The sequence below is a fragment of the Fusarium verticillioides genome, chromosome 3, assembly GCF_000149555.1.
Source record: "Fusarium verticillioides 7600 chromosome 3, whole genome shotgun sequence".
NCBI classification, from domain to species: domain Eukaryota; kingdom Fungi; phylum Ascomycota; class Sordariomycetes; order Hypocreales; family Nectriaceae; genus Fusarium; species Fusarium verticillioides.
Genome location: NC_031677.1, coordinates 4,057,956 through 4,073,635, shown reverse-complemented (window position 1 = coordinate 4,073,635; position 15,680 = coordinate 4,057,956). Strand labels below are relative to the sequence as shown.

At 48.8% G+C, this 15,680-nt stretch overlaps 6 protein-coding genes across 6 annotated transcripts; 3 read left to right on the top strand and 3 right to left on the bottom strand.

The window, feature by feature from the left end:
• Nucleotides 1-1,630: 1,630 nt before the first annotated feature.
• On the top strand, nt 1,631-3,247 carry FVEG_05581 (hypothetical protein). Its single transcript, XM_018893831.1, has one exon. The coding sequence runs from the start codon at nt 1,987-1,989 to the stop codon at nt 3,004-3,006; it is 1,020 nt and encodes a 339-aa protein (XP_018750748.1). The 5' UTR covers nt 1,631-1,986; the 3' UTR covers nt 3,007-3,247.
• Nucleotides 3,248-3,798: 551 nt separating this feature from the next.
• Nucleotides 3,799-5,409, top strand: FVEG_05580 (methionyl aminopeptidase; the record flags this gene model as incomplete). The annotated part of the gene is made up of 6 exons (XM_018893830.1): nt 3,799-3,841; nt 3,893-4,641; nt 4,687-4,950; nt 5,000-5,164; nt 5,217-5,303; nt 5,353-5,409. 6 exons carry the CDS (start codon nt 3,799-3,801, stop codon nt 5,407-5,409), a joined length of 1,365 nt encoding a protein of 454 aa, XP_018750747.1.
• A 1,156-nt stretch (nt 5,410-6,565) lies between these two features.
• On the bottom strand, nt 6,566-8,460 carry FVEG_05579 (hypothetical protein). Its single transcript, XM_018893829.1, has one exon. It carries the CDS (start codon nt 7,895-7,897, stop codon nt 6,863-6,865), a length of 1,035 nt encoding a protein of 344 aa, XP_018750746.1. The 5' UTR covers nt 7,898-8,460; the 3' UTR covers nt 6,566-6,862.
• Nucleotides 8,461-9,190: 730 nt separating this feature from the next.
• On the top strand, nt 9,191-10,237 carry FVEG_15673 (hypothetical protein). The gene has a single exon (XM_018904865.1). It carries the CDS (start codon nt 9,482-9,484, stop codon nt 9,824-9,826), a length of 345 nt encoding a protein of 114 aa, XP_018750745.1. The 5' UTR covers nt 9,191-9,481; the 3' UTR covers nt 9,827-10,237.
• Nucleotides 10,238-11,200: 963 nt separating this feature from the next.
• FVEG_05578 (OPT family small oligopeptide transporter) lies at nt 11,201-13,753 on the bottom strand (the record flags this gene model as incomplete). Its single annotated transcript, XM_018893828.1, has 1 exon — nt 11,201-13,753. The coding sequence occupies one exon, from the start codon at nt 13,751-13,753 to the stop codon at nt 11,201-11,203; it is 2,553 nt and encodes an 850-aa protein (XP_018750744.1).
• Nucleotides 13,754-15,010: 1,257 nt separating this feature from the next.
• FVEG_05577 (hypothetical protein) lies at nt 15,011-15,667 on the bottom strand (the record flags this gene model as incomplete). Its single annotated transcript, XM_018893827.1, has 3 exons — nt 15,011-15,140; nt 15,193-15,434; nt 15,488-15,667. 3 exons carry the CDS (start codon nt 15,665-15,667, stop codon nt 15,011-15,013), a joined length of 552 nt encoding a protein of 183 aa, XP_018750743.1.
• Nucleotides 15,668-15,680: the final 13 nt, after the last annotated feature.

The following is a 15,680-nucleotide window of genomic DNA, read 5'->3' as shown; positions in this document are numbered from 1 at the left end:
CATTTATCAGGTATTGTCGAACCTCACTTGATAGGCATTCCGTAGGCTGACCGTTTGCTGCTAAGTGAGGTATTTCAGATATTTTACAGAAACTGCTTCAGCTGTCGAAGGTGGCAAGCTGCTTGAAGCAGTATTTATGTGTTTTGGAACATGAGATACTCTTATCTACGCTACGCTTTGCTAAACAGCGGGGAGTTTTTTTGCATCAAGTCTTAATGTGGTAGAGGAGTGTAGGGTATGTAAGTGTGCATCTTCCAAGTGTATCGGAGCCTTACTTTATGAACATATTACAATTGAATATAAAAAAAATATGTAGAAAGTCTTTCTATGTCTTTGCTGGGGCTAATTCTTAATACTGTTTCTCTTTGTATGAGCCTAATCTTTGCAACGGGACGTGCCGAGGCTGTTTCCGCGGCGTTTATTTGTCCAGGACAGGCAAGTGATTCGCCGTATCGCCACGAGAACTCTTGAATGATAGCCATTATTCGTTATTGATTGTGTGATTTGAAAGAGAAAAGAGAAATCGTGGCAAGGGCGCATAACTGATGGAGTTTCTGATATTTCTCATGCAGAATAGGTCAGCAGGCTTAAAGCCCAGATCCGGGGTGGCCGTGTTTAGACGCCGGGAAAAACATCAGACGACGCCTAAATGATGCCTTGGCAGGGAAGATCATTATCTCATTGCGGCTCTTATGTTCTGCTGATCATGCAGTAGTTTAACCCGGAGGCCGTTTGGTCTAGATCCTCAGCGGGTGGATAGTATATCCGTATGCGTAAACACACCCCGTATTTACTGCAATGTTGCCAGGGATAACACGATAAATACGCTGCTTTCATAACCGGAGCCTACCGTCGTGGAAACACCATTCATCCATCTCGGAGGCTAAATCTGAGTGAATGTCCTGGCATGGACGTAATTTGACAAGATTGGTACCGTTGCATTCCACTTTCAAGACTAGAAGGTGGTTGGTTTTTCGATGCTAAGTACCTAAGTAAAAAAGAAGACGCGAAAAATAATTATGGGAATTGATCACGATAGGCATTTGCTGATCTACTGAGTCAAGTCAAATCTCATCTTATTTCTCCCCCGCACCACGTGCTCGTGACATGAAAAAAGAAGCTCGGGAGGAAGGTGCGGCTAGTTGCTGCTGGTGCAGGCGCAAGCAGGTGCAAGTGCAATCCCTGTACAGTACCTTCACGGGTTGGGCAGCCGCCGACAGAGACAGATACATTCAGTATTGCCTACCTTACCTTGGCACAGTCAACAAAAGCAAACAAATCACTTGATTTGCTCCGTAGATGCATTCTCTTTTCTAATCCTTGATCTGATTTCCTTTAGAGTTCTTTATCGCAGGCTCTTCCTGGCGAGCTCGAGTCTCACGACCGCGACTCATCTCGGACAATTCATCTCATTTCATTTTCTCTTCATCTTGTTCTTGTCCTTCATTTGACCTAAAACAACGCCACGCTAAAGTAGTCGGTCCGGCTCTTGTATCATCAGGCTTTCGCTCGCTCGCTCGCTCGCTTCCTCTCGACCGTTACGATCTCCTACTGAACTCGATAAACTATAAAGGCTCGACTCGACGCCCTCACCTCACGGGACCCTCCACTCTGCGACTACTGCACCTACCTTACGCCTCCAGGGTCCCACGTCGAGATCTTATGTACCTTAGGCCCCGCCACTCCACTTCGGTATTCTCGTCCCACTACAGGTCGCAACTTTGCGCTGGTATTGGATTGGATTGGCATTTATTTACCTACGCCCGACTCGACCCAAAGCAACAACAAAAACAGGCCTAGCCCGTGATACGAAAACCTGCTCTAACAATTTATTCTTCACTCTCCTTCACTACGTCTCGATTCACGAGAGATCATGAAAGGCGTCGAGCCGGATCTTGCCCAGCGCCTTAAGAGATTGAGACGCGTCAATAGCTCTGTGTCTTGACCACCGACCAAGCTTTCACACATAATTTGCCTTTTCAAGCCATGTCTTATCAAACGGCTGTTACTACCGAGGCTCAGGCCGGCACAATTCCACTGCGACATCCCGATACCACGACTGATCGATCGCCGCCTCCTCCCCCGGTGCCCTCTTCCGATCCTCATTTGATCGCCGACGACCCCTCCGCACCGAAAGCCTCTGCCGATCATGGCCTCTTCGAGATGTCACCAGCAGAAGCACTCGCTTTGCTGAGCGCTGGCGTCGAGCTTCTTGTCAGGATAACGGGCGATGTACCGCCGACACCGCCGCCAAAATCTCCTACCGTGCCGCACATGAGTGGCATGCAAGCTGAGAAGGAGAATATCGTGCGGTCATACTCGGATAAGAATCTGGCGAAATTAAGGAAACAGGCCGAGCTTGAGGCTAAGAGATTGGCTGCCAAAGATAAGCCTGAGCCTGTGCATGACAATCAACCAGAATCGGGGGATATTGATGGTGTGCGGCTGAAGCCTCACCCAGGTCTCATGTCGCCGCCACCTCAATCAGAGCCTTATGTTGTCGTGGGAGCCGATTCCCAGCCTGTCAACTTGCAACACAGCGCTATAACACGCAAGTTCTACAGCAAGAATGAGCCTCCGATCACTATCAACCAGTATCTTCAGCGACTACACCAATTCTGTCCCATGAGTACCGCAGTATACCTCGCGACATCACTATATATACACCGATTAGCCGTTGAGGAGCGAGCTATCCCTGTCACCCGGCGCAACGCACATCGTTTAGTCCTGGCTGGTCTTAGAGTTGCCATGAAAGCTCTTGAAGATCTATCTTATCCCCATGCCAAGATGGCTAAGGTGGGTGGCGTCAGTGAAGCAGAACTGGCTAGGTTGGAGATAAGCTTCTGTTTCCTGGTTGGATTCGAACTAGTTGTTGGTGAGGCTCGACTACGGAAACACTACGAGCGATTGAGAGATCGCACTTCGCACCACGGCTTCGATAATGCGGATGTTCCTATATTGAACCTCAAGCCTCGGCCACGCGGCGGAGTTCAGCCAGCAGCATAGACAAATGGCTCACCTACTTGCCCTACTTATCTACATTTCACGCATCATGGTTTGGGACATTTGAGAGCATGGAATCTGCATGCCATTTTGTTTTTACTTTTGGGGCGCCGTACTTTATGGTGTTTGGCACGAGCATTGTACATGACTTTTTACCTTGCACATAGTCTAGGCGTCGCATTATGGGATGAGAGGCATATATGTTGGAGTGCATCATGAATTTATATCCAGACTTGTCAGCATATTCCCGTCGGTTGCTTTCATCATTCCCACGTGTTCATGCGATGTGGCTACCACGATCTACGAAACCAAGGGAACTACTTGACTCGTAATCAGGGTCTTGACTCTTCACGAGGGGCCCATCAAGACCCGCTGTGTGATGGACCCATCATGGCTTTTCGATTTGGAATGTTCCAAGAATCCACATAACTCCGTATAGCCGTCGTGTAAATGGAACGTAGTATTTGAGCGAGTCAGAACTCCATGAACAACATTGATGGATCCACTGGGGATCAAATGCGTCTACTTTCTAAGTCTGGATAGCTTCATGATGGACTTTGGCAATAGCACACCGATACACTGTCTGCAGGATTCACTGCTCCCAGATTTGACCTATCATCGTGAAGCTAGTGATCCTGATTGTCCATGTGTTGCATTTCCATGTTCGTTTCTGCCGCAGATAACCGCTTACCCCATCTTACAACACCGCATCCTTATCCATCATCGTCATCTCACCTCACTTCTGTCCAGTCACTCATCAACAACTCTGGGATTTGAAGCAGCGTTCATGTCGAAATGGGCGCCAAGACATCTGAAGACGATCACTCTGGAGGAAATGGTACATCTCATAGCCTTTGATACACATAAAAACTTGACTTACACGTGCCAGGCCAAGGACCACTCTCATCCAAGCCATCCTCTGCAGGCGGAGAGCCACGCGGTGTTCATCTCGCCCGCGATGGCGACGGTAGTCTGGGAGGCGACGGGGGCGACGACGGCGACGATGATGATAAGAACAACACTCCCGCCGGACCGCTAACCGACGGTGCTGGTAAGAAGAAGAAAAAGAGAAAGCCAAAGAAGAAGAAGAAGGCTCCTACACAGCAATCTTCACCTCCCAGAGTTCCGCTGAGTGATCTCTTCAAAGAGTTTCCCGCTGGTGAAATTCAGGATTACAACACTGCTCGTACCACTGCTGAGGAAGTTCGCTTCATGGGTCGTCGACAACTCGAAGACCCGGAGTTTCTGAACGATTATCGAAAGGCTGCTGAAGTTCATCGTCAGGTCCGACAGTGGACGCAGGATAATGTCAAGCCGGGTGATAAGCTCATTGATGTTGCTAATGGTATTGAGGACGGCGTGCGTGCGTTATTGGGGAATCAGGGTATTGAACCTGGTGATAACCTCAAGGCTGGAATGGGGTTCCCAACGGGTCTTTGTTTGAACCATGAAACTGCACATTATACGCCTAATCCTGGCCAGAAGGATGTCGTGCTGAAGTATGAGGATGTTATGAAGGTTGATTTCGGCGTGCAGATCAATGGCTGGATCGTCGACAGTGCGTTCACCATGTCATTTGATCCTACCTACGATAATCTTCTGAATGCCGTCAAGGATGCGACCAACAGCGGCATCAAGGTAAGCCTTTCACTTTCTCACAGATGACATGTCTGACATCTGTAGGCCTCTGGTATCGACGTTCGTATCTGCGACGTCAGCGCCGCAATCCAAGAAGCAATGGAAAGTTACGAGGTCGATATCAACGGAAAGACATACCCCGTGAAGCCCGTCCGCAACATCTCAGCGCACAACATCAAGCACTACCAGATCCACGGTGGAAAGTCGATCCCGTTCATCAAGAACAATGATCAGACTAAGATGGAGGAAGGTGAAGTGTTTGCCATTGAGACGTTTGGTACAACCGGTACTGGAAGGCTTTACGACGATGTAAGTGCACATGTCAATAAGTGAGTTGGGTTGTTGCTGATGAGAATAGGTGGGCATATATGGCTATGGTTTGCACCATGATGCACCGAGACATGTGAATTTACCTTTTGCGTCGGCGAATAGACTTTATAAAGTCATTCGCGAGCAGTTTGGGACTATTGTCTTTTGCCGTCGATATCTTGAGCGTTTAGGCCAAGAGCGATATCTCGCTGGTGTAAGTGCTATGACCGCATGTGAGGGGGGAGATTACTGATAAGTATTATTAGCTGAACTCTTTGGTGTCGAATGGTATTCTTGAGGCGTATGAGCCGCTTGCTGATTTTAAGGGTTCTTACTCGGCGCAGTTCGAGCATGTAAGTTGATGTGTGAGTGAAGATATGAGATGGATGCTAATTGTCGTAGACTATTCTGCTTCGAGAGTCGCATAAGGAGGTCATTAGTCGTGGAAGTGACTACTAAATTGAGAATGATTCAATATTTGCGAATTTAGATGGGAAGGTTCAACATGAAATCGGAATGGATTCAACACCATTTCCTCCCACTGAGCAGTAGTCCCAACACCACTGCACACAGCAACAATCTGGCTTCAACACGCCTGCCTGAGTTTACATTCGTATGATAGTCTAGTCTATCACTATATTTATCAAAACTATTTACACTTACATATTCACGTCGGTACATGACCTGTGCTGGACTCTTGGCATCGTCGGTGATTTCCCAAAACGTACTCTATCAAACATGCTAGCATCTCGCCATATCAACAAGTAGATCAACAGTGAGTCACTGGAGAGACTATATCTCAGACACACATACATAGAGGTACATCAGTCACTTAGACCCCGCCATATGCCCGCACCAGGAGCGGACTGCCAGTGGGTGGTGCCTTGAGAAACAGGGTGTCATGAGGCCCTATCGGCTAATGTCTCGATCGGCACATCATGAGCGGGGTTTGAGAAGCGAAACGAAACTCCCTTAGTGTAGGACATTTTTTAGGCAGACAAGGCAATCGGACAATGGAGAGATTTCCAATTGAGATGCCACTGATTTGCCTTCCTATACCAGAACAACAATTCATGCTATACCTCTGTGCAATAACGCAAGATCCAAAATACGTCCCCAACCCGCATCTAACTAGCCCTCATCCTTACAAAATATCTCGATTCCTCAGCGAACTCGAATGAAGCTTCACCAAAGTCCCAAAACGACCCCATCTTTCGATTCTTGGTGTTTGTGTGTCCCCACTCCTCCACGTCTAGGGGCAAAAAAAGAACTTTGGTTGGGATCTATCCTTGTTCTGATTCACGATGTATGCATGCGCGATCCTTCGGTGTTTGGAGGTTCCCTTTGATTTTTACACTTTGATTCCGAGGAGTGCAATATCGTGATATGTTTTGAAAGTCGGTTGATTTATAATTTCGGTGAGGGAGATCGTGATGTCTTGGTGTGCAGCCTATTTGTTCTACTTACTGAGCTCACACACCCTCAGGCCTAGGGTCATGAGACAGACAGGTTTTTCTGTTCTTGCACATTTGATGTGAAATGTCTTGTACCTGCTTTAGTTTCTCACCTTTCTTAAGCCATTGACCCATCTCAAGCAATCTCAGTGTAAACATTCACAGTAATGCAAGTAGGAACCAAAGTAAAGTATTCGAAAAACAAAACCCATTCTGAGTTCCTTTTTTTTTCTCTTGCTGTCTTGTGTCTTGTATCTGACTAAGTGTTCTGTAATCCTTGAAATCGGCTCATTGCCTCGCTCGCTGGTATCCCAAATCCCAATATCAAACTCCCATAAACGTATACAGAATAATTCCCAGATCCCAAATCTAATCGCTAAATATCATTGGCTTCAAAAATAAAACTCCATGTAAAACAGATCAAAGTGATACAAGACCAAATCCTTCAACTATATCGTTTACTCATATCGGTACACTCCCGGCTCGTACATCTCAGACGGCCGTCTGCTGCCAGCGCCGATTGTGAGTCGTCGCTTGGGCTGCATGCGCTCGCGGAGACGCTCGCGCTGAGCCTCTTCTTCCTTCTTCTCCTCGCGACGGGCAAGGCGGCGTGCCTTGTCCTCACGACGCTCCTCCTCAAAGCTCAAGCGTCGAAGCTCATCAGCGAGAACTGCTTGGCTGTCGACGACTTCAACGGAGGGGCGCTTGTAGGTAGCAGAGCGCTTGGGAGGAGCAGGGGCAGGGGCGACAGGTCGAGAGGCAATCTTTGCGTTGGCCTCTGCGATGCGAGTGCGCAGACGAAGCTCAGCTTCCTCTCGGCGCTTCTCCTCGCGACGGCGTTGGCGACGCTCCTCCTCTTGGTCGGAGTGTCGAGAGCCGCTCGATGAGTGGCGGTGGTGCTTGGAGCGGTGGTGGTTGTCAACGACTTCGATCTGGACGCGGCGCTGGTCAGGTTGAAGAGTTCGCTCATCAACGATGACGGGGCGGCGCTTGTTAGGGTCCCGTGAAGAGTCGACGATGTATGTGTTTGAGATGGGTGATGCAGGGGCAGTGTGAGGGGCATTCCATTGCTGGGGAGGAGTGCGTGGTGTAGGGGGGTTATCGACCAAGACGATTCTCTCCTGGTGACGAGAGCTTGGTCGACGCTCACGGCGGTTCAGATCAAGAACCTTCTGGCCGTTGATGTAGACTCCAGATGATCGCTTCTTCTTGCTACCGTTGCTAGTGTATGAGCGGTCTGATTCATCTCCTGAGCGGTATGAGCCCGACGGTGTAGAAGGGGCAGGGCTATACTGGGGTGTAGGAGGGAGTTGAGTAGCATAAGGGTAGGAAGAAGTGTCGTAGGGAGCAGGAACGTATTGGACTGGGTGCTCGAATAGAAAGTTGCTGGCGCAGACTTGTCCATGGCGAGAGTTTGCGCAGAGAGTAGGTTGTGACCACTGCTCGCGACGTCCATCGGGGTGGACGTATGTGTAGATGTTTGTAGTGCACATTGTGTCGGCGCTGAGAGGTTCTGAGCGGCTGCTGCGCTGTGGGGGATCCTCTTGGATGATGACCGGAGGCAGACGATGTGTTCTTGATATGGTCTGCTCAGGTGGTGAAGAAGTGCTGCTTCGACGACGACGACGGTTATGGACGATGTTCTCAATGACAAGAGGTGACTGTTGAGAAGACAGTTTGAAAAGATAGAGAGGAAAGATCAAGCTCTTATAGTAAGTGGTGTTTGTGTCAGATGAATTGAGTGTTTTGTTTGGTTGTTGAGAGAGTGGCAGATGGAGGCGGGTTATATAGAAATGAGGAAGGGTAGTTTGAAAGCTGTGTAAGCTAAGTAAGGTAGCTCCAAGTACCGAGTGACTTTGGTAGTAATTGGATGCCTGGCCTTGTAAAGTAAGTGTAAAATATGGGGTGTTGGTGCCTGGGGTTTAGTTTGTGAGAGTGTGTGCAGTAGTGTGATGTTGTTGGTGTAAGTGAGTGGGTGGTTCGCAAAGCGGTTCGAAGATATATACAAAGAGACTTGTACTTGTAAAAAGGGTGGTGTTCCCTCCCAGAGGCTTGGTTCCTCTCTGTAAAGGCAGCCTTGAAGGTGGAGAAGGCCGTTTCTGCCTACCGTCCGTCTGCGGCCACTAAAAGCGATCCCTGTCTAGTCCTTGGCCCCCAAGGAATATGCCCATGCCGATGACTCCCCCCTGGGTCATCTCAGCCACGGCCACCCATGACAGTTGGTTTGTGTTGGTTCGAACCGCCAGACAGAAACCACAGAGTCAAATGAATATCAGAGGACAGGCTTGCTCAATTGCAAGGTTAGTGGGATCGAGGAAAACGGGTATCGAAGCGGGAGACCAGGACACGGACGACAAGTGACAATCCCGTAATTAGAGAGTAAATCAATTCATGGACAGATGAATTGGTATTTTACAATTGGAAGACAACGTAATCTAGGACTTCAATGGCCAACAACACGCGGCCACGGTTGAAACATGACCCTAAAATTATCACCAACAGATATTATGATCATGAGAATCGAAGAATTCTATGTACCAACAAGTGTAATTACCATTCCGAGTCTATTTCGTTCCCATTGTCGCATCGCGAGTTTGTCCGTCGGACTCGACAATGTCCTTCGGTCAAAGACTACAATACCCCATTATCTCGCATCATGGGATCCCCCCGGCGATTGAGTCATCTAGGACTAAAACGCCTCTAGACCAACCAAAAAAAACCCTGTCCAAGGACTAAAGTACATTATTCCCTATGCAAGTGCTGCAATGTTCTGCATTCGGTGACCTCGTCCTCATTCGCTCTGAGTCACTCCCCTGTTTCCACTTCCACTTACACTTGGGCAGTGCTAGGGGACGCCTATCGAGGCTTGGATCCGCCCAAGAATCGACGCCAGTTCTCACAGCCTCAGCCCTAAGCTAACCAGGATCAACCACCACCAGCATTGGATTCTTCCAAGATCAGTTCTTGTTCAGCCTCGCATCGATATCATCAGTGTCAGCACAATAAGTTTGATCAACGTCAAGGATTCATTGGATGCCTCTTCCTTTTGACATGCAGCGGGAACTAATATCGTACAGATGAACCAACCTACCTGTCTGTGTATGCTTGTCATATCGGGACGCACAGTTCAACTGGGCTTGCACAATGATGAACCATTGGAAGATGCCAGAAGAGCACTTTCAGAGTATGTAGGACCAAGGGCGCGCGTACGTCATCTCATGTGGACTTGTCAAAAGCGCATTGCAGCGTTACACAACCTGGTGCGAATAGCTTCAGGCCCAAATGACGTTTCCTTTGACTCTCTCCCGGTATTGAAACGAGAAGTATGGAGGAAACCAAAGTCCCAAGCCAAGGACAGAAATCCAAAGTCCAATTTCTGTGATTCTCCAAGCTCGCGGCACAGTAACATGGACAGGCATTAGCGACAATCCCATTATTCTATTGGTTCGTGACAGCCAAAATACCACACAAGGTACAATATAGATTTCGCAATCTTCCGGTACCGAGCGAGTGCTGCCTCTTCCGATAAGAACTAAGGTAACTAACGCACGAAACGGCCCCCAAAAACTACCTAGGACGATGTTGCCTTTTTGGCTGCCTCACCGAAAAGATCTTCTGCTTCCTCAGAAGAGTTTGTTTCGCAGTTTTCGAATTGTAATCATCTCATGTATCAGCATCTCGATCAAGAATTAATGTATGCATGCATGCATGATGCATCCGTTGAAGAAAAGAAAAAAAAAGGCTGAGCAAAGGCCTCAAACTTGACCCCATCTCCAAGACCTAGACCAAAGCGGAATGGCGCCATCCAGCCCTGTAAGGCAGAACCTTTGACCCTGGCCCCTCTGCTGTAGCTCGTTCGCTTCTGTGGCACTGCCTCTCTCTGCTTGTCCCCAGAGCAGAGTGAGACCTAGAGAGAGCAGAGTAGGCGCAGCAGCTTTCATGTTTGGATTGATATACCTCATTCCCTACCTACGGACCATTCCATCATCGCTTTTTCTCTTCCATTCCTTGTTGACTTTAACTCCGCATTTTTCTGGTTGCCTCTTCCTTCGAGTTTCAGCTCACACACAATCTTCGCTTCTTAATTCCGACAGCTTAATTTTGTTCCATTTCGAGTATCCAGAGCGATTGACACGCAGACTCCCCCGTCTTAACTCCAAGCGCCGAACCGAGCTCCCGGGTACGCGACTTTCACTTTGTATCTTCACCAAACGGTCTTGTTCGAACGATGATACGATTATCATGATAAAGTTTATTTAAAATGAATTCCTCTGGCGCCCTGTTTCAGTCTCATCGCAGCTCTTGAGTATGTATCAGATGATTGGTGCTTTGTAACCGTCTCGGCCATCATTCTGGTCTTACCGAAATAGTAATATACAGAACCAACAACCAACACAGTGGCGACGTTACCAGGTTGTCGATCGACGGCGCGTTTGTGGCCGCATGTTTCATTATCCGCGCGCGGTTAACAGGCAGATACTGATGGCAAATTCAGTTGCTAATTATGTCGAGGGCAAAGTCTAATTATTAACCCAGGTGTGTTAGTGTCAGTGCAAGTGTCAGATGTCAGGAACACTCGTGTTGCTATTCTTGGCCCTCGCCTCCGCGTGAGATCACTCTGAGTCTGTGCCATTCAAGTCTAATATTAGGTTACTAACAGATTCTCATGATAATATCCTGATGACAGATTAAAAAGACATTGACTATGCTGGATATCTTAACAGCTAGAGTAGGCAGATAGACTCCAGTTCCATTGTCGACACGCAAACACTCCTCAACGCCGCACCAACAGTGACTTACACCTTCCAGTCAACCCCGATATCAAAGTATCCCTTCTCAGGCACCTTCAACACCGAACAGCTAACAACCTTTCCATCAGCCACAAAGCCCCCTTGATCAACACCCTCCGTCTGAACCCTGTTCCCCCACCAATCCAGCGCAATCCCCAGGTGCTGCACCGCAAAGTACATCACCGCGCCAGAAATACCAATAGCCGCGCTCATAGAACTCGTCAGCACGTACGCGTACTTCTCCCACCACGCCGCGTACCGCCTCTTGATCACCTTGTTGAACACAAACGCCAGGGCTATCGAGCCCTGCATGTAGCTCCAGTTGAACGGAGCCCACGCCATCGGTCCTATGAATAGGATTGGCGCGTTGACATTGCGCCAGAAGGTGTTGGGCCACCGCTTCGACATGAAATACACGGCTATGGGGACTAAGACACCGATGGGGATGGTGTATGTGACGGCTCGGTAGGGGCCTTGCGTACCGAATAATCGACGTGGTCCGACGACGCCCCATATCACTGAGGACATGAAGAAGGTGTGCGTACGGGGACATGTGAAGCGGTCTTTCTGATGCGCTTGACATACATCCTCAACGTTACGGAGTAACCAGTGATTCACGCCCAACCCAACAAAACCTGCCAAAAGCGTTGCATAAACCTGTGCTGCAAACGCCCACCTCGGTGGAATCTTGGCATAATGCGCGAGCTTGAGATCACTGACAAAGTTGAGCGACTGATGTGTTGACATGAAACTGAACATCTGGAAAACCATGTTCGGAATTGGTTGGCCCTCAAACACATAGCCAGAAACAAGCTGGGAAAGGATACGTGTTGAAATCTCCATGTTCGTCACAGCCAAGAGCATCCCAATTGGAATTTGCAATACGACGGTAAAGATGACAGCTAGGACGATGCCCCATATTGGCATGCCAGTTGGCCACAAACTCACCGAGACACAGGCGATGATGAAAGACGCAACGAGAATGACAATGTACCACCAGTGAGGACACTCTGGATACGCAGACATAAGACGGTTGTGCATATCATTGAACTCCTCGTCTCGCGACTTCCGTGCCCAACAAGCCCGTATCCCAGACATGATATCCTTACGGTGCCAGAGGTACATGTGCACGGGTGTAGCAACATATATCATAAAGGCAGCCGCATACTTGATCACCTGAGTAGAAGTCATGAGGGGGACACTGTACTCGTGGTACGCGGTCTGATTAAGCGTAAGGTCGGGCAGCAATACGCGCGAGAGGTTGTACCGCAAGCCATGGTTGTCGTAGATGTAGTTGTTGTTGATGGGGAGGTAGCCTGTGTTCCAGACATTGTTGAAGTATACCAACGGCGCGACTATGAAGCCCCATATTGCCATGCCGCTTGCAAAGTTCATCAGCGTGAAGAAGGGTGTTACTATAGGGTCGCCGAAATACGTGGCAACGTTCCAGTCTAATGTTGGTAAGGGGTTGAGGCCCAAACCACAGGTTGATCCAGCTATGAGGGCCAGTGTGACGTTGCCTGGTGATATCCATGTCGGCCAGTTGAACAAATAAAGCGCTTTGAATAGGTAATTGGGAATCCAGAAATAAAAGAACATGGAAATAAAGCACATCAAGAAAAACTTGTATCGCGACATCTTCCATCCGTGCACTGTATCTTCTGAATGTCCATTGTCCTTGTTCAACGCCTTGGCAAGTGCAATATTTGCCAATGCTTTTGGCCAGATCATCGAAGGCGGGTATACCAGAAACCTTCGAACCAGACCTGCACATCCATACCCAATGAACTGGGTCGATATGAGCGTGAGGATCTGCCAAGGAATACTATTCGAAATGTTCTTCTCCCCATAAAAGACATCGAGTTTCAGGACTTGAATGATGCTCACGATATAGGCTCCAACGGCAGAACCGCCAAACGTCACATTTGCCATCATTGCAATGAGAATCTGCTCCTTTTGGTTGAAAGGTCCAGGGTTGAGTGTGAACTCCCACGAAAACACACTGAATTTCCTCTTCGGGAGCCATTTTGCCAACAGTTTCCCAATGGGCAACGCCAATATCTGTACAATAAACGTCGAAAGTCCAATGGGAGGCATTCGAAGTGAAAAGAACTGTTCGACCCCAGTGCCAATGATTGCAAATATTGTTCCCAAAAGGAATACTCTGAATGTGCCGACTGGCAAGGTCGGGTCGTCCGTATCATCCACAACAGCTCGGACTTCAGGATAGATGGAGCTATTTAGCATCAATTCCTTCTGAGCCTGGAACTCTCTAGAGATGCTCTGGCCCCGCTCAGCATCTTGTTGCTCGTCGTTTCTGTTCTCGAGGTATTCGCGCGCCCGGTTGAGAAGATCGTCGGGGAAATTCTGGTCATGTTCGTGCTCCTCTACAAGCCTTCTTAGGGTGTCTTTGAGAGGTTCTCTTGATTCTTGTTGCTCCTTGCTCTCTTGGCTGCTACCGCGGCTCTGCTTCGGCTCGTCGTTGATTCGACCTGTGATGTCCAAAAGAGTAACATGGCCATCTGGAGTGATTGCCTTTGGATGCTCTAGGGGAGCCATTACATGTATTGTGTAGAATCGCGTCTCCGCAACCCAAAAGACCTTAAAACCTAGATCTAGTCGAATCGAACACTTGATGGGTAACTAGATTCCAGATAACCTCAAAAGGGGAATGGCATGGAACGTTGAATCCGAGTCTTGCATCGCTCTGGACGAATTAGCTCACAAGATTCTTCGAAACCATTAGCTGGTAGGAGCAGTAGCCTCGGGACAGTTTGGAAGCAAACCCAATGCAGTCGGTATCTATAGATTCAGTAACTCTGTGGAGCACGAACCATAAGCATTGGTGTCAAGCGACAAGTAACACGAACCACCTCAAGATAACCTCAGAGGGCTTGCTGAGTAGCTATGACAGTAACTTCGGAGTATTCTGAGGGGAAAATGACGAGGGGAATTTGGAAGCGGCGTTGATCTTGAACATAGTTGGTATTTCGGGTTCGATAGTAAAAGCTATAAAAGTTTTGAGGTTCAAAGTCAATGAGCCAACAAGCGGTCATCAAGATGTTCTGTATCCCATTCTCCTTCTGTAACCGATTCCGCGTGGAGACATGTGTCGTTCATCCAAACCGATGGGGAACTTAAACCTCATATACGCCGCAGCCATCCGCAGTCTCAACAGAGACCGTAGCCGTTCGCCGCTGGTCTTACCGATTGCTCAAAAAGTTCGACGATGGATTCAGTCGCTGTCATTTGGCGGCTGTCGAGAGCAATGTGGCCAAATCCATCTCACAACTTTGGCGCTGGTAGCCATACCATAATAGTGGTAGAACCCCCACTTTCTGCTGGAGGTAAAATACGCCTGGTAGCAATGCTGGTGTCGACGCCGTCAGGTATTTCGGTATGACCTGGTTTGACGGTCGTTCATCCAGTTTCGGCACAAGATCAAAGAGATATCGAAGCCCGCATGCAAACACTCGCGAATTCCTGGATATCGCATAGGTAGGTCCAGAGATCAGTCGTTGAATCGTGGGTCTGGAGGGTCTGGAGGGCCTGGAGGGCCTGGAGGGTCTAGAGGGTCAAGTCATGACGGCATAGACAAGTCGTTACCGGGCCGATCAATGCCCCAATCAACCACTGTGGTGGTTCGGTCCCATAATATCGTCGAAAAGCCTCTTGCCATAAAGAATCTCAGTCGTAGTAAACAAGTCGGCATGTCTATCGTGTCAAAGTCCCAAACACCAAGCGCCGTTGAATGCATAAATGTCGCGCTCTTCGTCCGCCATCAACACATCAAATCGTAACACAATAGCATATCATTCAGAGAATTCCCATCTGTCGCCAGGGATCATTTTCTCTTCCTCTTCGACGCTGTCTTCTCCGCGCCGCACGTCTGGCCTCGCCAGTACAATCCACACAACCCCAGATAGCAAAGATTAATCTCCAGCCACTACATCACGCGTATTAGCAACGTGACCTTTCAAGAGAGTGAGATAACTTACACCACGGCGATCAAAGCCCACAGGGCAGCCATGAGCCATTGCTCTTGACGCTTCTGCTCGGCGTTCTTGTCGTCGGTGATATTGATGTTTGATACCCACATCATAATGATTCCGCCAACACAAAGAGCTAGGGAGAATAAGTCGTGCAGGACTCTTCTAGAGGCGGCTAATCTGGGGACTGTGAATGAAGCATCTGTCACTGCTAGAACCTCCCAGCTGTCGTTGAGCATTGCAATTGCACACTAGAGCACGTCAGTTTTGCGTAACCGTAGACATTGAAGAAATGGTTACTCACACCGACAGCACCAGCGATGATAACCTGGCTCTTCGAAGACCACTCTTTACAAACAAATGCGAGCATCAGAATTGCAGCGAGGCTGGTAATCCAAGCAATCAATCTCACGCCCGCATGCGCCATGGCATAAGGCCTCGACAGCCTCTGCGGGCGATTACGCCGCACCGGCCGTGAAGGCATGGCGCGCTGTGGC